Consider the following 20,674-nt stretch of genomic DNA (forward strand, 5'->3'; position numbering starts at 1 on the left):
ACCTGACGTCCTCACTGAGGCCATATGGTGCTCCCTCTGATGCGCTCGTTTCATAATTGGTCTACATGGGAAGCAACGGGTGACAGGGCAGATGCTCACCATGTACCAGACCCCCAGGATGATGGTTCCTGTGCGCACATGGAAGCACAGGCAGCAGCTTGTGGAGTACCAGGGTCCCACGGGGACGTCATCTTCTTGTCTGTCCACATTACCCGCGGGTCCCCACGATGTTCCCGATGCACGTCCGCTGAGCGCCGAGTCTGGTCCGAGAAACGACGAGACGGAGAGCCACCCGCTGCAGCGTCTGTCCGCTGTTTACTGATCGCCTCTGAGAGGATTAAAGCGCAGCTGCGTCAAGCTGCCCGAACGTCTGAGGCGGAAGCGCGAAATGCCGATTTCAAATTAAAAGCTCGATTTCGCGTTGCGGCAGAAAGCGCAATTCGAATCGTGAGTGTTTTAAATTGTATAAATACAACTTTAGTGGAGAAAGACTTTTTTTTAAGCACCAGCATCTGGAAAAACATTTATAAATTGTGTTTCAGCACCAGCACTTAGACTCCCTTCAGTTAAGTGTGATTTCTTCCCACTATCAGTTAAAGGAATAGTTGTCAACTTCATTAAGAAGCAGAAAATTTCTTATGTTGAATTAGGAATATTAACATAAAGGACCCTAGGTCATCATACTTGATTGTGCGAGAAATTACGTTTCTGACCAATCTCAAAATCCAACACGGCGGAAATCCATATATATATATTTTTTGGGAGGGATGTTTTTTTACTAAAAAATAATTAAACTACTCGTTATTTATGGATGTTGGAGCTTATTAGCTCTGAATCTTCATTCGAATTTACCAAGCAAATGTAATATAACTATAGTAAAACTAAAGGCAGGCGTATGGGCCTTAGTTCCATACTTTACAATTAACAGCCATATTTTGTGAGACTTAGACTATATCATAACAAGAAAAATGTTAAATGTGACAATACCTGATGAAATACTTAGCTAAATTAAACTAACTTATTCAGTTAAATATTAGATTAAGCAAAATTATAAATTTTTCCCAAGGATTACTGGGAAGTGTGGTCATTGTGCTCTTAGAAAGTCATAGGTACATTTGGGACATGCTCCTCTCTGGGCACGTCAATGTGCCTTGAGTCAGGCACTTAACGCAATATTACCAATCTGCATTTGCATTTACAAATCTATGTTCCACATTATGAGGACTGTAAATGTAGATACTATAATTATTTACCAACATACCTTATCTGATTGTAGCCCTCAGATACTGTCAGACCTTTTTCTTTTACCCATCATTTATTGTGCCTAACAGAATAATTTTTATGCTAAAATTAACGGCAAAGACTAGCTACAGGAGAACCTAAGCAGTTTGAAGCCTTCATCTGTTAACGACCTTCGCAAAAACTTATGTTGAAGCGCTACTTCCGGTGAACTACCTGTTAATGTGCGCTGTCTAGAGGAGACTGCAAGGTCGCGCTCGCTCCTGCCGGTGATAAACACCCGAGAGGAGATGGACTCAAATCCCATGATGTAACGCGTGATTTCGAGAAAGTGGCCCAGCGGATTAAATTCCAAATTTTAACCTGTTATTTTCTTCATATAAAGCCGCGAGTTTTGCCATTAAAGTTTTTTTTTATTTTTTTTTATTAAAACATTCTAACCAGTTCAATCCAAGTTACACCAGACTAGGTAAATACCCGACAGGTTTGGAAGAGTTATTAGAAAACCAGCAGATCCAAGACTGATGACATGCATGCAGCCGATTCTAGTTGTATTATTAAATGTAACTTCAGTGTCAAACTGGGGCCCTTATCTAAGGACGCTGGCAGCAGGTGTTGCCGCTGCTGTTTTGCACATTGTTTAAACAGATCCGCGACAACTCCATGCTCCTCAGAGGTTACGCTTTTAATTAGTAGCTCAGGAAGCACTGCATTATCCAGTTTATACTGTAAAAGTTGGGCGTTTGTAACGGAAAATGGTGATATTTTCTGGAACAGCCAGATATTCCCTTTTCCTGACTTTTCATATTTTGATTTGGAACAAATATTGCAGGTGAAATAAAAAGCTACAGGGATTTTGAGTACAGCCGTAGAGCCAAGTTGCAACATATATTTATCAGTAAGGAATCAGACCCCAGATAGAAAAACTGGCCTTTATTTAGTCTTTTTACATATGGCTTTAGCTTTTCTTTTATTACAAACAGGTTTTACAAAAAGATTCTGAGGACTTCTGAATCAAGCAGAGGTGGAAAACGAAGAAACGAGAGAGGCCGATGATGACGACAGCGGCGACATCAGAGGCTCCCAGGAGGCTGCGGCTGAAAAACAGCGAGAGACACAGAGCAGCCAAACAGACGAGACGAAAAGGACGGGCAGAGGTGATGGCATTTTTTTTTTCTTTTTGTAGAATCACAGAAGAAAAAGAAAAACACAAAGAATAAAGAGAGCCTACGTGAGTCCCTTTTGGGTGCCGGACGAGGCTCGTTTAAATCACAATAGTTTACAGCTTGTAGAGCTCCAACGGTTAGTCTGAGTTCAACATCAGAGCGAGTTAAAAGGAGGCCAGTTCATCCTTTGGGCCCAGCGCTGCACCAGCGTTATTCTCTACACAGTAAACACCAGTCGCCATCCACCGCCACCACCACCACAAATTTCTAAACTTTAGCAGTATTTTTCTACAGGTCTAAGGACTACAGTACAGCTCCTTCAGTTATTTGATTCAGTGGAATTAGAGGACATTATCAGAAGATCAAACGCAGAAATCATTAACACCTCATCACATTAGATTGCACTGCATTACATTTCAGTTTTCAAGGACCCATCAACTGGCACACACCATGTGTAGAAAAAGCCGTTTCATTTTCAGACATTTCTTTTTTTTTATTATTCTGGTAAAGTCCATCAACAGCAACCGTCGTTCCAAATCCCAGTCAAAGGAAGAGGGGGGGGGGAGGGTTGCATAAACAGGATATGAAGTCTCTTGCATACGGGGGTGTCTCATGTCTCTCTCCTTGCCTTCTTCTTCTTCGCTGCTTTGGGCACTTGGCTCTCCTCGGTTTTTTCTGTGGAAACAGGGCAAAGAATACCTCACATCAGGCACCCAATCAAAGTTATTTTCTATTGTTCTTTGTATTGTCGTTTTTCTCGCTTTATTTGCAGATTTAAACGAACGTGTTCTTTCAAAAGGTGTTTGATTGTACTCTGTCTTGACCAAATGACCCTAAATTAGCCTAATTTACAAGGTTCTATTTTGCCGAAAGCTTTTTGGTTGACTACACTGACGATCGGTTAACCCGGTTTAAGATTTTTATATAGAAGAAGAGGTGTGACTATCCTGCAGGGATAAGCAAAAACAGGTTTTCACCCAAATAGCGGCCATGGTCTTACTTTGCTGTGTTGGAGCAGGAAGGTTGTTCTGCTTGGCAGCGGGCTCTCCTTCAGTCGGCTTCTGTGGCACTTGTGTGACAGGGGGTTTCTGGGATATCGAGTCCTTCACTGGTCGGTCTCCTCTCGCCTGCTCAGAGAAGGAAGAGAAAAATGTTCACATCTTTGTAGGAGAAAAGATGGAGAACACAGTAAATGGGCACCAAATAATCTGCTTGTGATTGCTAGGGTGGTCGGGGAAAGCTAATCCCGTTTAACTTATTTTGTCATAAATTAAAGTTCTTATACAGGAATCGTAATCAGCTTAAGTCTGTATCAGCAGGTCAAAGATCTGACTGGAAATTGGCAACATAAGGTGACGCGGTGCATATGGAGCACACACATTAGCACCAGGGCTCCTCTGACTGATCTAGATCGACCATCTCTAGCACGATGGAGAGACTGGCTCCAAAAGAAGTAGGATCGGACTTTGGATCCCAGCACATTTGAGTTTACTACCTCTGTCCTTCACAGCTGGATGACTGGGAGGAAAACTAATACAACATAAGAGTGAGATTAGGCTCCAAAGCAACTTCTGTGTTTAGATGGAGTCAGAGAAACGCTACAACTCTTTGGTACAACCCAGAGAGGCTTAGGCAGGACTGGACCATAGGACTGGACGATTAGAAAAAAAGCTTATTGATAAAAAAATAAATAAATAAATAAAATGCATATTGATTGATAATTATTGAAAATATTTAAAACCATATTTTATGAGCAGCTCTGCCTGGACATTTTATGATATTGCTAAATGATTTAATTTTAATTAAAAAAAAAATTCCAATTAAATCTTTATTTAACCAACTTTTTTAACCATAACAGATTTTTTTTTAAAGAAAAATAACTTAAGAGACCCGAGTTATGTTATTAAATAATGACAAAGAATAAACTAAAGTGAGCAGTAAAATGACCAAAATAAATATACCAAATAAATAAATAAAATAGCCTATTTAGGTGGGTATAGTACACTAGTTTCTCCTCAGGTTTCATAATTGAGAGGCTGACGCAGGACTGAGGTCCGAGGTTGTGGTGTGTAAGGACGCAGACTGCAGCTCATTTTGCACTGATTCTGCGTTAGTTGCACAATTTAGGGAGCGCTGTTAGAGAAAAACTTGCGTCCCGGAACTTTATATCACGGATCAAGAGTGGCACGCCGCTTTGTGACGGCGTGCCTGGGTCCGCGATTACGATTGGTCGAGAGGAAGTAGTGACTGTAGCATCAACTAATATGATAGGATGAAAGGAAGGAAGGAAAACTCTCTATCGAATTTTTATCGTCCCTATTTTTTTCTATCGCGCCACACGTCTATCGATCGATATATATTGTTATTGAATTATCGTCCAGCCCTACTGGACCATGAATACGGCCTAGCGGACCCTGGGTTTCCTCCTGCCCCTTGGCCCCACTGACCTCCGCAGGAGCTGCTTTGACGGGCTGGACGGCAGCAGCGTTCTCCTGAGCAGGTGGCTGCTTCTTCGCTGAAGGGGCAGGTGCCGCCTCCTTCTCCGGTTCCTCCACCTTCACAGAACACAGACGGAGGGGGGGGATTAAAACTAGTTGGGAACGGTAGGAATTCAAGCAGAAAGGAGCTCAATGACCGTTTAGTTATTTTCATGGTTGCAGCTGAAATGACCCTAAAGCTTCGTTAATCTCCAAAAAAGAAAACTCAGCCGCCCTTAGTGCTGGGTTCCCATCCTCACCTGGCCAGGTGACCCTCCCTCCTCCGGGGTTTTCTTCTTCTTCTTTTTCTTCTTTTTAGTTTTAGCGGCTCCATCAGCAGTGGAGTCAGCCATGTCCTTCATGTCGTCTTCATTTTCCTCCTGTGAACCATGAAAGGGACAAACGAGAAGCAAAAGAGGACATTTAATACAAACTTGTACTAAATGCAAGCATATAAGCAAAGCCAACGCTATGAAAAGTATACATACGAAGGTACGGGAACCTTTTCTAATATTGAAAATTTTTAATGGCGCATGTGTTTCTGACAGACCAATAAAAACAGTAGTGGAAAATAATAAATGTTTTTCCAGCTAAAAATCTGAAAAGTGTGGAGTGACAATGCTTTAAACTTGACTACTTTATTTCAGGTGTATTACTACGATGGCAAATTTACTCTAGGCTTATCAGAGCAAAGGAGGCTGAACACAACCGCCCATTGCACTTTTCAGGTCTTTATATATAAAAATATATATATTAAAAACCCAGGTATCATTCTCCATCCTCTTCATTATCATATTGTGTTTGTTTAATCACATAAAACCCCAAAAACATACATTTTCAACAGGGCAGAAACGTGAAATGGTTGATAATTCACTACTTACAGTTAACCTCCATCATGAAAACGCTAATAAGAAGCCTGGTTGGACTTACAGCTGCTCCAATCAGATTAACCTTGGCTGCCTCGGGGCGGGGCAGCTCCTGAGCCGGAGGAGGCTCAGGGGTGGGCTCCTCATAGTTGCCCCAGGCTTCAGAGGGGGCGTTCCAGTCGGAGCTGGGGTCGGCGGAACCGCCATCTGGAAAACACAGACGTTGAGCAGCTGCATGAGAACCAGGATGCTACACTAGTTCAACAGAGACGCTTTAAAAAAAAAAGTACTGCATACTGAGTCCAGACCACTCATCGTCCACTCTGGGCTGACTGAGCCAGGACAGGTCGCTCACTGGTTGGGCCTCTACAAACACAACCAGTCGCTCAGATGAGTGGAGCTAAATATGCCTTGGAGGACTGTGCCATCTAGTGGTGAGTCCCGTTAATTAACAAAAAAAAAAAAAAAAAAAAAAGCAACCAAAACTTACGAGCAACTCCAAGTCCGGTTAGAGGCACCAGATTGAGATCTGCTGAGGGTACTGGCGCAGCCCATGACTCTGAAACACACACGTTTCACACATCTAGTAACACTGCAGCGCAACACGGTCACCCATTGGTCCAAACAACATCTGAGCCGAGCGTTTTATCTTTTGCTGGACCGTACGGGTCAACTTTCAGCTAACGCCAGCCCCCCAGGGAGGCTGCTCCAGCGCAGACTCACAACTCCCCGCTTTGGGAGTTGATTCCAGGACAATGACCCTGGCGGGCGCTTCTATCCATGACGGGCAGTGAAGGGGAGCATAGGGAGCTGGAAACCACTCTGTGCTTTCTCAGAAGACAACACATAATTGAGAAGTAGGAGAAAAGTGGTGTTCCAGAGTATTTACAACCGTCTGGGGGGGAAAAAGGTGATAAAAAGTTGTTTTCCCTACGCCCTAGGGAGTCACCCTACGCCCGTTTACCCGCTAGGTGCCTTCTGAGGGCTGATGGTTGGATTTCTCCAGACGAAGGAGGAGGGCAACGGAACACAAAGGTCTATGAAACCTTCCAGATATTTCTACAAACGTTAAACAAAATGCAACATTTCACTTTTTGGTTTGGTCTAGCACAGGAAACCTCAAAAGAAGTGTTTCCCGTCTCCATTTGAAACACGACTTACACCATTTAGCATTTCATTGTGATCACAGGTCTTAGTCTCGTACATATCCAGACAAAGGAATAACTAAAAAACAAACAAACACGCCGTTACCATCAACGGCTGGTCTCCAGAGCGAAGCCGGCGGCCTCGGGGTCGTCCAGGAGCTCGTCTTTGGAGCGGCGCTCTGCGGCGCAACCTTGGCTGCCACGTCAGCCGGAGCCGCCGCCTCTGGCACCACGATGCTGTTAGCTAACAGCGAAGGGAAAGAAAAAAAACAAGACATTTCAAAATAAGAGGGCGAACAGATGACACGCTGCGTACGCTCCTACACCACGGCACCGCCGGCCTCGCTGACGGATCGATAGGAGGTCGACCTGAGGCGATCCGGCTGGCAGTTACCTTGAGAGACAACAGCTTCGGCCTTCTCCGCCTTCACTTTGCCAGATTCTCCTGAGAATACAGGAAAGAAGAAGGTCAATAAATGCCGCGAGGGGCTGTTTTCACAGACGGAAGGCAAACATACTTCAGGGAAAGCTCTGGGAAGACTTAATTCCCACGGTGCTTATATTTTTAGTACGCCTCATCAACAAGAGACCGGGGAGAAGCAATAACAACAACAGAAAGAAAAAAGTACCACCCTTCTAAGGCTACACTTAGGGTTTGATTATGCCAAGTGTACGCAGGGAGATCTTAAATAAAAATAAAAAGCCATCTGAAAAGTAACCTTTCTTCTTCTTCTGGCCGGCAGGCGCGGGCGGGGCCGCGGGGGCCTTGGGCTGCTCCGGGGGGGCGTTCACAGGTGTCTCCCCTCCTCTAGGGCTGGCCGAGCCGTCGCTGGAGTTCTTATCTTTCTTGCGCTGCTCACGTTTCTCCTTGTTGCTAACCTTGGTCTCCCACGTGCCTGAAACACACACACACACACCACTTTCTATTAAAAGGGAAGCCACTAGGATGTAGACGGACACCGCGGTTCAGACCTGCTGGCAACCAGCTGAAGGATTGTCATTTTTTTAAAAAAAAGGTGAAAGCAAACCAAATCCTACAGAGGGCACCCATTGGTCGCCGGTTAACTTGAGCTGCTTCACCTTCTTCGGGCTCTTTGCCATCTCCAGAGGCCGCCTTGGTCTCCTTCGCAGCCGCCTTGGCCTTCTTTTTGGACTTCTTCGTCTGCAGAGGTGCAACATGAACAGGGTTAGATTGCACAGTTTACCATAAGGGGAACAGAGGGGCTGTCAAAGAGGGATGTTGTTGTGAAGAGCACAGAAAAGCCCCGGCTGTGAATCTGTAAATGTTCATAAGGAGCATATTTCACTTCTCTTTGGGGTTTCTGTGAAGAGGCACCAGAGATGAGCGGCTGTGTGATCGGGCAGAGAGATCAGGCCCATTCAGAATTACCTCAGCGAGCTTGTCGGTCGTGCCCTGCGCCGGCGCTGCCTGCTGATGTGGCACTCTGTCCTCGCACGCCGTGCCTCCCTCCTGCGCTTCAGCGACGGCTCTCCCGTTCGGCTGCGCTTTCTGGGAACGTGGAAAAGATCGGGAGTGAGATCAGAAAGAATGCCGTAAAAGTAAAAAAATAAAAAATCCCGATTGCCTTTCGGTGGAAAACTAAACGCTCCGACATTGAGCCCAGTCCCTCCCCGGCTAACAGAGGCTAGCCCCCGTTAGCCGCCACATTGGCAGCATCTGTCACCGCGGCGCTAGCCTGTCAACTAGCCCCGCTAACAGCCAGTCACCCACCTTCTCTGCCTTCTTCTTCTTTTTCTTCGGCTCCTCTGCTTTCAGGGGCTTGGCGGCTCCGCGTTTCCCCTCGAGTCCGTCGTCCAGGGGGCTCGCAGCGGGACGCCTTCTGAAAACAGTCCGACAGAGCGAGGCCCACAGGGCGACCATCAGCAGCAGCCCGCTGCACGCCGCCAGCAGGATTACCCATGGCGGAATGAGCTCGGGCTTCAGCCCCAGGTCCACGCCGAGCTCGGAGCGGAGCCACCCCAGGCCTTTGGTCAACAGCTCGGTCAGACGGCCCGAGAGCAGCCCGAGCTGCTGGGAGGCCGCGTCCTGCCACTGCTCCATGCCTCCTTTTATTCAGACAACACACCGATTATTCACGCCGCGCTCACCGCTACTCGCCGAGCTAGCAAGCGACGCTAGCTAAAAATAACGGAACGACCCCGACATGATGGCAAACAATGAAATCATCAGCCAGCAGCATCGGCCCGAGATGGGTACCCCGCAGAAGGCCGAGCACGCTGCCGAGACTAACTAGGTGTGCTAACTGGCCGCTAAACCAGCAGCGAGCATTATTAGATTATGGACCACTAAGCTGGGCAGCACAATATATGGGATGTGACCGCGCGTGCAGCAAGTTCACCTCATATAGCTCCGTTATGACTGGAGGAGAAATGCGACGTTCAAGGCGGTGGGAAAATCAACAACTCGGGCTGTTCGTCGCATCTACGAGTGGCAGCAGTCCGTTACTGCAACCCCAAAAAAGGGAATACGTGTCAGATATCGCTTCAAATACACATACATACACACACACACACACACACACACACACACCACTAAAACGTTTCTATAGAAAGGAGCAGGGAAAGATTTGCAAGAGGCAAGTCCTTCATTCGTGCCATTAGGATGCATCAGTCCAACTACTCAGCTGTACTAAATTAGCTGATCATTAAACTAATTCATTTTCCATACCCCCTGATCTGCATAGGAAATGTATACAACGCGCTGTATACATTTCCTGTTTTATTAATTGACTTGTCCCGCTAAAGAAAATGTATCATGAGCACCTGCTCGATGGCTAGAAACAGGCCACAACAGATGTTGACGAATGGGACAGTGCAGCGACCTGATTGGTACGGTAAAAAAAAAAAAGAAAGAAAAAAGGATAAAAACAACTTTCCAATAATCCAAGATTTCTACATATTCAGTTTCAAATCATGTGGTTGTCGTTCAATGTTGTTGTTTAAGGTTTTTTTGTGATGTGGAAAAAAGTTAGAATGAAATAAATGGCCATTCTAAATTAGCTGAAAAGCTGAAAGTCAATAAACTCCAAATTATGAGAAAACATCAACATGTAATGCAACCTATTAAAAAAATAAAAAATGAAGACAATAGACAACTTATTTACATCCAAGTTTATTTTGAAATTCCCTACTCCCCCTGTACAAGAAAAAAAACTCTCCACAAAGGCAGCAGTGATCTGTCAGAGATAGTACTTTTATAGGGAAGGAAAAAAAAAATAATTGGAACCACAGTGTGTCTGTTTGTCTTTTTAATATGTCTACTGCTGTCATCTTTGGCTAGAATTTTTCGGCTGACAGCTTCCTGGCAGACCCAGTTCCTGGGAATCAAAGGTTTAAGCCAATAGAACAGAGTGGTGGGCTTTACATTTTACAGTGCCAATGCAGGAATGTTATGGACCTCTTCGTTACCACAAAAGAAAAAAAAAACAGAAACCAGAAAAATTCAAATAAAAATATGCAGTTTGTGTTCACAACACAAACAAATATTAACTGATGGGGAGACAGAGACCATATGTTGAATTTCATGAAACTGGACAAAAAAAAAAAATGAATCTACAAAAATGGAACTAGGTAAATATTAACAACGGTAAACCTTTAATTCCAACTTTATCTTGAACCTCTACACAAAACCAAAATTCTTGGTCTTAATGGCTAGCAGGAGTTTCTGTTTAAGGATCTGTTTCGAAGAGTAGAGTGGCACGTAGAGACGCGAGATGCAGGTGTTGGCCGTGGGCAGGTGCTGGTCGTCTGGAGGCCGGATGGTGATGGAGGGCATTGGCTGGAAGCCTTCCTCGCTGGCTGGCAGAGAGGGGCTGGACGTCCAGAAGTACACCTGAGGAGCAAACACGTGTTATTACATCACGCAGACTTCTCCCTGCTTTTAGAACAATAACCGGTAACGCACAAGTTCATGTGGACTTGGCTTCCTGCTGGTAAAAAGCAAAACGTGTCCAGGAAAAATATTAAGTGTCAAGGTTTTTTTCATTAAACTTCTATGATTGAGTGCTCAGATTCTTTTAAATGGAGGGCAAGTCTACTTACAAAGAATATCAAAAAAAAAAAGTTTCAGAGGATTCAGCTGTAGAAGACGGATTACTTGGTTGATTTAAAAACTAAATGGTCTCGTCGTCAGATAGACGAAACTCCGTTTTGGCAGGCCCGATCTGTAACAATACGCCTGCGGGTGTTTTGACGTTACAATCGGAACCAAAACTCTCAGAAGAGGGAGAAACACAGCAGGAGATTAAAAAGCTGTTTTGAGTGGGCTGGTTCAGTGGGGTGACATCAAACGCGCCGTAGAAATCAAGAAAAGCAGACAAATTGGGGAATGCAGTCCAGTGGTGCGGAGCTGCGATACGAGGTGTCGGCCGACTCTGTGCACCGCAGATGTGGAGCTGCTTCTCACAAACACTGCTTACACAACTACAGAGTTCAATGAGTCAGGAAAAGTTCAAACTCGAAGCAATTCGACTGCTCTTTTTGAACTGCCTACTATTCTCTTCTTCTCATTTTCTGAAGCTTGATAAATAGAAACATTTCTCGTCATGTTTCGCTCTCGATGCATCTGTGTCTACAGATATTAAAGATCATTTAGAGCTCTAATCTCTTTTTCAGCACACTGCTGTTATTTTGACAACTGTATATACAAGATTTATGCAAACTGTTAGAAGCACGATAGATTTACTTATTGGTCACAGAAAACATCTGGTAAAGCTGAACACGCCGTTAATGAAAGCTCACTTGTGATGCAGAAACAATACGTTTGAGTTAATTTGCTCCACTTTATCAAGCTCCTGATCTCCTTTAGCATCATCTTCTTCACTTATACAGCAATATTACTTATGTTAGTTTTACAACAACAACAAAACAGGGAACCCGTTTATTTCAGCAAAGAAAATCTGACATTAAAGGTGACGTGTCATGCTTTTAAATCTTTCCTTTTCACATTTACATCATTGGGTTGTGGTCGATATGAAGTGGAACTGCAGTGCTTTGGTGTGAGTTCCTCATCACTGTTGCCCCACAGCCTCTCTTTTGTCCCTGATCTGAGGTGCGTCTGAGCCCAACTCGTTTTGGTGCCGTCTCTTTAAAGAGCAACCAAGCCCAAAAATTTACTTATTTTCTTACACATAAATGGGATACATTGGGCTTTATGGGTACTAACGTTATGCTACTGTGCAAATCTTGACATTTTTGTGTACATTTGTTTAATTGTGCAATACACCCAAACAGGTATGAAGGTATCCACGCAGTACCTGGACAGACTAAATTCAACTTCACTGCAATCCAAGAGACTCCAAGTATACAACATGTAGTTAAGAGCTAAAAAGAAACGGGTGATTTTGCATGATATGTCCCCTTTCAATCATATCTTATTGATCCAAAAGAAACAACGTGCTGCGTTGGTAAAAAGCTCCTGTTTTGCTCCAGGAAAGATGATAGGAACTCACCAGATCTTGCCTCTCAGTCATGCTCATCTTTTCTACTATGGACCAAAACCACCGTTTGAACTGGAGTAGTTTATCTGCGTTTTCCCCTGTAAGACCAACAAGTGTTTGCTTAGTATACTGCAGCAGAAAGTGGAACAACAAGGTAATCGTGGTCTAAGTGGAGCCAGGTTTAATATGGACTGTTCCGAGTAAGAGACCTGATTCATCGTTGAATGAAGTGAAGCTGATCAGCATCTGGACGTTGACTTCTCCGCAGCCGTTAACCAGCAGCCTGAAGTCTTCGGCCGTTAAGTCCTCCAGGGCGTTCTTAGGGAGAACGTCCAGCAAGCCTTTCCTCATCGCCTTTGAAAGAAACAAAAATCACACTAAATATATATTTTGGGGAGGGGAGAGGGGGGAAATCACGCAGCCTTTAGCCACAAAACCAAACATTGAGTGTGGGACTTACATGGAGAGGCTGCTCAGCCACCACCAGCATTCTGTGCTCTGCATATTTCCTCACGTACTCGTAGACATTATGTGGAGTTACTGGCATGTTGACCCCACCTGACAGAAGCTCAACCTAAACAGCACAAAACACAATCAATGACCTCAGAAACCTTTATTGAAATGGTTTTTAGGGGCACGACTCAGACGGGCTTTTCAAATTGTTTTCCAGGCTGTTCAGCCGTGGCTAAATTTAAAGGAGGGCTTAAAATGTGTTAAAAAAAAAATGAAATAAATCAACAACTGATACCTGTCCGGCCCCCTCCTCCTTGCAGAGGTCAATAGCGAAGGCCAGATCCATGGCGGCGAACACGGCATCTGCCTCCCCTGCCTGCGAATGGCGGATCAGCTGCCGCAGGCTCTCGTACATGACCGGGTCAAAGAAGGCAAAGTCGTGCCAGTTCACCTGCAGACACGGAGATCACACCCTTAGATGGCTCCGTTCAGGAGAACAAGCGGTGTGCAGCAGCTACAAACATTTTACCTTTCTGCCAAGCAGCACTTTAATCACGTGTCTGTTCAGTGTGATCGGACAGAGTTCATTCTGCAGCAAGCAGAGCCCCAGTATTCTGCAGAGAAACAAAAGCTGCAACTTATTACAAGCTCTATCCTTTTATTTGACCAACTACGCCGTGTTTTGTTCTCTTACCGCCCGATATTCCTGAAGCAGTTGAGCCTGGCCTCTGTGTTTTTGCCCGGCCGAGGGGCGTAAAAGCCTCGTTTGCCAGGCTGGTAGAAAAGGGGAGCGTTGTCATCGCCATCGTCAGCGTCGTCGAGCTCCATGTCAACCACGCTGCGAGTTGAACCGTGGCGCTTACGATTATCCTGCTGCTAAAACCAGATAAAAAACAGAGTAAGAAACGTACGTTTCAATAAGAGATCGTTAAAGGAAAACAATTACCTAAAAAAAAAAAAAAAAAAGGAATATGAATGCTTACCTGTGCTTTTTCAGTAGCTTCAGGAAGACCCAGATCCAGGATGCTGTCTGCACCATTTTCCCTAAACAAGAGCGGTTTGAGATTGGTTTGGTTAAATGGTCCAAATCACATGCTGCGTCTGTGCTACTTCACGTCTACGCCCCCGTGGAGGGGGAGATTTACCTTCCATGTGCAATGAGAAGCTCCATGGCTTCTTCCACCCGCGCTCGCAGGGAATCCTCGCTAGCCAGGAGCAGCAGCAGCTGAGCAGGAGACAGCTCCAGCAACATGCCTGTGATTTTACTGGCAAACGCCTGTGGAGACGAGACCATTGGCCCAGAATTACAACACCCGATCGCACCGATCACTGATCAGAACCCATACTTCAGTTTACAACAGGGGTCTGCAACCTGTGGCTCTGGAGCCGCAAGTGGCTCTTTGGACCTTCCACAGTGGATCTTAATAACTTTGGCTACAAATTATATTTTTATTACGGTATTTAAATGTAGTAATGAAAATAAATACAGGTTTTAGCAACTTTTTCTTGGACTAATTGCTTTTAATTTTCACAACAGAATGATGCTAACAGTGCCAGTAATATTTAATTTTAAATCAATATTTTTTCATTATGTTGGAAACTATGATTTTTTTTTTCATCTACAAATAACATCCCATTCATCCTATTTTTTCAAACCTCAAAATAGACATAAAATGGCGTTTCTTTAACAATGACAACATATTCCCTACAGTAGATCTTTTTCACAAATTATAACTTCTCTTTTTTTCAAAACCCACCCAATATTTGCGGCTCAGAACAAGTTTAATTCAAGTGGACTGTAGGCAAAACGGCTCTTTAGACTGTAAACGTTGCAGACCCCTGGTCTACAGGATGAACAGTTTCATACCGGCTGCATTGCGTGAACTCGTGGGTAGAGGCGTTCTCCGAGGGCCTGTCTGTGTGCGGGCAGAGGGTCCGGCTCGTCGCTGGGGTTCCCCTCTGACGAAGGCCTGAACGGCCTGGTATCTATCGACAGCTGCCTTCTTGAATCCCTGTGGAAGGGGAACGATTCACTTTCAAGATCAGACGCTCAAAGGTTTTACTAAAAGTAACGAAAAGAGGATGGTACAGCCAGAAGATTATGACGGGAATCATTAGATCTTCAGCTTAATAAGTCCCTGGCACCGTAAGTGGAACGCTGCCAGGCTGGTAGGTAAGGAGCTACACTACACTAAACACAGCGGCCAGGCTTTTAGAGATCAACCTCTGCTACTAAAGTCAATTGTAAATGATTGTGTTTTCAGAAAGACAAAAGGAAGGATTTGTTCCCAAACACCAGAATCAGCAGGTCACAAAGACTGGGGATCAGAAACTAGACAACATGGCCGCATTTCTACGTCCTTCCTTCCTTCATGGCGGATCATACCTGTCTCGGTCTCGCCGAGATCCCGCTCGAAGTCCTCCACTCCTCCGCTCTCTTTCCCGGTCTCTGTTTCTCAACCGTTGCATCAGATCTGAGGGTTAAAAAAAAAAAAAAAGGACAAACAAAATAAATAAAAGTGTTTTGTTGTCCAACAATCTATTGACAGTCATTTCACAATCAACTATTTTGAGCATGACTGAAGCACCACTGTTAGAAGAATATTATGTTCTATAATATGCAATAGTTTCTATGTATTGTCATACTTGAATTGTAATCGTGATGACACGTACTGCTGGCCTGCATGCCCTTGCTGACGCTCTGAACACAGTCCAGGTTGGGCAGCTTGTCGTTGGAGAGCAGGGCCAGCGCGATGGCCGTGTAGAAGCTGCGGGCCACGCCGCTGCCCTCTCCGGGCTCGTCTTTGAAGGTGACCTTGACGCGGTGCACGGCCATGGGCGTGGTCGTGCAGCGCCTGCCGAAGTGTGCGTTCAGCTGACGCATGGTCTGCTGGATGAGCTGGTCGCGGTCGCGGTCCACCTCCAGGGCCAGGTCGCGGGACTGAAGGTTCCTCAGCTTCTCCATCTCCCGCCGGAACTTGGACTCCTTCACCTCGAAACCGCCCAACTCGGTGAGAATCTGGGAAGAGCAGAGGAGGATGGTGACCGGGAGTGGCGTTAGGAAAATGTAGCGAGAAGCTCCGCCTCTCCTTCAACAGAACATCACACGCACAGCTGATGGAGAGGCGGATGGTAGACGTAGAATCAGGAAACACTTTGACACGGAAAGGTTACTCTTACTCAGGGGTGTCAAACTCATCTTGGTTGAGGGGCGGCATACAGCTTAATCTGATCTCAAGAGGGTCAAACGAGTTAACTCATTGCAAAATTAAATAGAACTAATAAAAGTGGACTTTTTGTTGATTTTTATATTTAAATGAATTTCACTTTTACACAATATATTATGAATAACCTCAGCATTCTTAAGAAAAGTATGTGCAATTTCAACAATACTTTTACTCAGTTAAACATTTACTTAAGTGCATTATGCATAAGAACTGATCACAGTGATTATACAATGTTAAAAAAAACATTTATTCACATTTTTTGGAACTTAAAAACACTGTCCTGCATGACAAAATGCATCAAACAGATAAAAATTAAGAAATTATTTAAAATCAATTTTCCACATCTGAAGCTCAGTGCTACCATCTGCTGATTAAAACACAGCGCCCCTGGTGGACAATATAGGAACTGCAGATTTTCAATTAAACGAAGTACATTACATGTTTTTTTCAATAATTATTTTTATCATTCTGTTCCTTTTATCTCCTCTTTCTTTCAGCTTTTCCTTTGATCTTATTGTTCTTCCTTTCCTCTCCTACTTTTCCATTGTAGTGTCCATATAATTTGACATATTCCCCACATGAATCATAATAAAACTATTCACATTCATAAATCAAGCGGAGCACTATGGCGAAAGCACTACTGCTCCACTTGTGAAAGTCAAATCTGATGAGCTCTTTTTAGCATTAAGACAAGTTAATTCTTATTGCCACATTGCCAGATTTTTTTTTTGAACAATGATAATGCATTTAGCCAGCGGGCCGGACTAAACTGTTCGGCGGGCCGGAACTGGCCCGCGGGCCGTATGTTTGACAACCCTGCTCTTACTGCTTTGTTACTTCAATGACAAAAACATGTTTCGTTTTCACTTGAAAACATCAATGTTCCTCGTAGATCATTGATGTACATGACATTTTTCTGGTGAGCTTATATGAAGCTGAAGTTACCGATCCAGGCTCAGCTCCTACATCCTCCATGAAGACGCGACCAAAGAGCTCCAGTGACAGGCGCCAGCGGCCGAGCAGCATGTCGTGTGAAATCATCATCCCCATGAAGCTGCACTGAGGTCTGGACAGCAAGAGAGGGATAAAAAAAAAAAAAAAAAGACATTTAGGAGTTTTAGACTTGTGCGTGTGTGTGTAAATCTGAGCCACACCACGACTGTGCCGCTACCTGAAGGATGGCAGAGGAGGACCGTCACTCTCTGTGAGTCCGATCTCAGCCAGCAGGCTGCTCTTCAGCTGGGCGGCGAGGTCGTGGGGGGACGGCCCCGGCTTGGAAGTCTCCATCTCCTGATCTCCCAGAGCCTGGAGCTCAGTGCTCCGCTGGCCACTCTCCATGCTCATGACATTTTTTAGGTTGGCAGTGTAGGACATCTTTGTAGGCAGGATCTGTTGGAGCAAAGTGATGAGCTCTTCTTTAGTACCGTCACATATTTGATATTTATAACAGAGTGACAATGAGATGTCTTGCAATATCCTTGTTTACCGTATGTTTCAGATTATAAATCGCTCCGGACTATAAGTCGCAGCTATTTTGACATTTATTTTACACAATCTGAGACTAAAAACTGACATTTACTCTGGTAAGGCAACTTATTCAAAAACACCGCTGCATCCACAGCCGGCTGGATAATATGGAGCGTACCTGGGAGGCTGAATGGGGTAAATCAGCATAAGCTAGAAACTCCAACCCGGAAGGTTCTCAGTGTATTTCGGTCTAATTTCGCTGAAATTAGACTGTGATCCTAACGGTGCTACATGCTAAGCTAACAGTACGACACGGATGTTTCAGAGCAACATAAAGCTGATGTTCATCAGTGAAGTTGTAACCTGCCTGGACAACAGACCTGTAAGCTAGCGCTAGCTGCTATTAGCTTCACAGACAGCCCAATAACAGGGTTCTGTCACGGTCTGGTCCCTTCGAGCTGCACCACGCAACGCCCCGCTGTGTGAATGCATGCTGAAACCGCAAAACAACCTAAAACATGAGTTCAGTCTTTGTTGTCTATAAGTTAATGTTTAAATACATTTTTACAGGGCGTCCTCTTGGAGCTACACAGGGTTGTGTTTACTGCTTGGTTCATGTTCATCAGTATGAATTACCATTTAAAATTGATATAAGTCCAATCTGACTAAGTCGAAGCATCAGCCACACTATGAACTATGACGACTATGAAATGTGACTTATAGTCGGAAAAATACGGTAAATCTTTTTAAATAAAAAGACTTCAAATACATCCCTTCTTAAGGAAAGAGCGGGAATCTGATCCGGTATCGTTGGAATGAACTTTGGGAATCTGTTATGCATAAGGCTGACAATATTAGCACAATGTGGTTGCTTTATTATTGTTGAAAATTATGATGAAAATGTTGGTTACAATAACCCCCCCCCCCCCCCCCCCCCATCATCATTATCATCATGGTCCCACCAGGCAGGGGCTGCTATGAGATTCTAATGACATGAGAAGTGTGAGTAAAATACTGCTGCATCATAAAACATTAGAATAAAAAAAATTACAACAAAATCCAATTGTTTTCGTTAAAAACAGAAAAGAATTCTAACCATTAATTAAATATACATCTAGAAAAGACCCTGCTAAATGAGGCTGTATTGAGCTTTTGGTCAGCGACGTCGTACCTTTCTCCGTACTCCTCTGTAAAGCGTGCCAGGCTGATATTAGCTGGTTGAGTAGCGGGTTATCCGCTGAGGTAGCGAGCCCGCAGTGAGGTGCTAAGCAGACATGCCAACTGTAGTTTTAGATCATGGCGATCTAGTTTCCACACCATGACTGTCCATGGTTTTTTTGTTTGTTTTAAAAACACCCAGTTCTTCTTAGAAGCAAATGAAAGGCAGTAGTCTAGTTACCACCAGCTGACAGATTCTCCCGCTCCCCATTGTAGGCTGTTTCTTTTCCTGTGTCGCACAATGCTTCACGCAGCTGGAGAAAACTGTCACTGACGTCTCATTAAAGTGACTTAACAGCAAAGGAGTGGGAGGATGGAGTCGTTTAGTGGTTTGGAAGCTTAACTTTTACAACCTTAGTATAGCTTTGTTAGCATTTTGGTAAATAAAGTCTAAATCAGATGTTAGCATCAGAGGCAGAGGAAGTCCATCTAAGCCAAACATGTCCCTGGCATGGGGAGCATAAATGCACCGTCCTTGTGATAACGGCCTAACCCAACACTGCAGTGCTTTGGTGATGGTGACGATGCGCACACTGGTTGTTCAACTCCACATTTCATGCAGTTCTAGTCATACAGAGAACATCACTGCGAGCCTGCTGGCCCAGAGAGGCTGAGTGGTGTGACGGGTTAGGGCGGGGGGACCGAGGAGCTCGTGGTTTACCTCCAAGCAGTTCCTATCCATGCTCGTCTCAGCCAGGCCTTTGGTTGTCATGTAAGACGAAGAGTACAAGCCCTGAGAGGGACGCCCAAAGAGATCCTCCTTTCTGGCATTTGGCTGTTCGGTGAAGAACCAAAACGGGGTTAAAGCCACGGAGAACATTTTGCCAGATGCACAGTATAATGGCAAACATGGACTCGGTAGTGTAGGTAACGGATCTGCGCTCTCTTTGGCCATCAGCGTAAACTAACCTTGGGTAGACAAACATCTGAATTAAATAGGTCACACTGTAGCTGCAGGCCATGATAAAAATCTAACGCCAACTTCTTTGCAGCCCGTTTTATTCCAACTTGAAGGCCGTTAAAAAAGGCTAGCTTTAACATCATGCATTAACTTTATATACCGTTTTTAATCAAATTCAGTCTTCCTGCCATCTTCCAATGTAGGCTAGTCCCTGCAGCCTAACTGCGTGAGGCGCTGAGCTGATTCTACGTCCGCCCTAAAGGACACGAGTCAGGGCACGCTTCACGTCTGCGAGGCTGACCTGCAGCAGATGGGGCTGGTCGGCCAGCGGGATGGCCTCTGCTAGAGGAACGTCGAAGGGGTTGGGTGGGATGCAGCCCAAGAAGGTCATGGAGTCGGAGCGGCGGAAGAAGGGGTGGTTCTGACCCGTTTCAGCTGGAACCGAATCCTCGTCCTTGTCCTGCAGAGTCGAGCCTGCGTACAAACGGAGATTAACTGATTAACGGAGTACATGTCGTCGTTTGTACCGACGATTCGCTCGTTTTCTCCCCTACTTTGATTGGTGTCCTCGTCGTTCTCGTGCTCAGAGTCCTCGTTGTCCAAACCAAGCTCCAAAATCTCTCGATTCCTGAGAGAAAAAAAATTATTGAGAAAAACCACTTATTGTCAAACCATGGGTGATCCTTTTCCCAGTCCCTGTCCAAGTTCACCTTTTCCTATCCATGGCTGGCGTGTCCAGGGTGGTCTGCTGATTCATAGCCTTGATCCAGTAAATGAGCGCCTGGAAGACGTAGGCCACGTGTTTCAGCGAGCACACGTCCAGGACGGGGAGCACGTCTGAGTGCTCGTCGTTGTGGGAGCGCATCAGAGACAAGGCGTAGTTCAGGAAGTCTCCCCGCGCCGACATCATGCCCTGACGGGCAGTCAACAATGTGGCTGCTCTCCTGTAAACATTTAATAAAAAAAATAAAATAAAAAACTTGGAAAATCAAGTTTTTGATGGCGATTTAAATGGTAGGCAGACATTTTAAGAGGTAAATCCACTTGGAAAGCGTA

General features: G+C 44.9%; 2 protein-coding genes across 12 annotated transcripts in view; both read right to left on the reverse strand.

Moving 5' to 3' along the window:
• The window catches only part of ubr5 (ubiquitin protein ligase E3 component n-recognin 5), a 55,638-nt gene that overhangs the window by 1,101 nt on the left and 33,863 nt on the right, over nucleotides 1–20,674 (reverse strand). For 3 of the 11 annotated variants that reach the window (XM_021321469.2, XM_021321472.2, XM_021321471.2), the window contains 18 exons: nucleotides 20,329–20,562; nucleotides 20,173–20,246; nucleotides 19,920–20,092; nucleotides 19,379–19,492; nucleotides 17,204–17,421; nucleotides 16,978–17,098; nucleotides 15,452–15,824; nucleotides 15,192–15,279; nucleotides 14,673–14,817; nucleotides 13,951–14,081; nucleotides 13,789–13,849; nucleotides 13,500–13,681; nucleotides 13,335–13,419; nucleotides 13,101–13,256; nucleotides 12,813–12,926; nucleotides 12,562–12,706; nucleotides 12,365–12,450; nucleotides 10,534–10,746 (listed from right to left, as the gene is read on the reverse strand). In XM_021321469.2, coding sequence (XP_021177144.2) covers nucleotides 10,534–10,746; nucleotides 12,365–12,450; nucleotides 12,562–12,706; nucleotides 12,813–12,926; nucleotides 13,101–13,256; nucleotides 13,335–13,419; nucleotides 13,500–13,681; nucleotides 13,789–13,849; nucleotides 13,951–14,081; nucleotides 14,673–14,817; nucleotides 15,192–15,279; nucleotides 15,452–15,824; nucleotides 16,978–17,098; nucleotides 17,204–17,421; nucleotides 19,379–19,492; nucleotides 19,920–20,092; nucleotides 20,173–20,246; nucleotides 20,329–20,562 — 2,713 coding nt within the window. Of the gene's footprint in view, nucleotides 1–10,010; nucleotides 10,747–12,364; nucleotides 12,451–12,561; nucleotides 12,707–12,812; nucleotides 12,927–13,100; nucleotides 13,257–13,334; nucleotides 13,420–13,499; nucleotides 13,682–13,788; nucleotides 13,850–13,950; nucleotides 14,082–14,672; nucleotides 14,818–15,191; nucleotides 15,280–15,451; nucleotides 15,825–16,977; nucleotides 17,099–17,203; nucleotides 17,422–19,378; nucleotides 19,493–19,919; nucleotides 20,093–20,172; nucleotides 20,247–20,328; nucleotides 20,563–20,674 lie in introns of those variants that run through there. The other 8 variants (XM_012872518.3, XM_021321474.2, XM_021321470.2 and 5 more) reach the window with 6 other exon arrangements.
• LOC118556085 (protein LYRIC-like) lies at nucleotides 2,157–9,287 on the reverse strand. The gene is made up of 13 exons (XM_036129313.1): nucleotides 8,626–9,287; nucleotides 8,284–8,403; nucleotides 7,974–8,055; nucleotides 7,613–7,789; nucleotides 7,288–7,338; nucleotides 7,000–7,137; nucleotides 6,239–6,307; nucleotides 6,046–6,114; nucleotides 5,813–5,955; nucleotides 5,143–5,262; nucleotides 4,853–4,960; nucleotides 3,406–3,532; nucleotides 2,157–3,080 (listed from the first exon to the last, which is right to left on the reverse strand). The coding sequence occupies exons 1-13, from the start codon at nucleotides 8,953–8,955 to the stop codon at nucleotides 3,016–3,018; spliced, it is 1,599 nt and encodes a 532-aa protein (XP_035985206.1). The 5' UTR covers nucleotides 8,956–9,287; the 3' UTR covers nucleotides 2,157–3,015.

The sequence above is a fragment of the Fundulus heteroclitus genome, chromosome 3 (genome assembly GCF_011125445.2).
Source record: "Fundulus heteroclitus isolate FHET01 chromosome 3, MU-UCD_Fhet_4.1, whole genome shotgun sequence".
Lineage (NCBI taxonomy): Eukaryota > Metazoa > Chordata > Actinopteri > Cyprinodontiformes > Fundulidae > Fundulus > Fundulus heteroclitus.

What these genes read in the sequence shown, in the direction of transcription:
- LOC118556085 (XM_036129313.1), bottom strand. Translation starts at nt 8,955, where the DNA reads ATGGAGCAGTGGCAGGACGCGGCCTCCCAGCAGCTCGGGCTGCTCTCG. An exon ending in AGGGAGGGTCACCTGGCCAG is followed by an intron (nt 4,961 to 5,142) that starts GTGAGGATGGGA and finishes TGTTCTGTGAAG; the next exon opens with GTGGAGGAACCGGAGAAGGA. An exon ending in TCAAAGCAGCTCCTGCGGAG is followed by an intron (nt 3,533 to 4,852) that starts GTCAGTGGGGCC and finishes TTCTCTGAGCAG; the next exon opens with GCGAGAGGAGACCGACCAGT.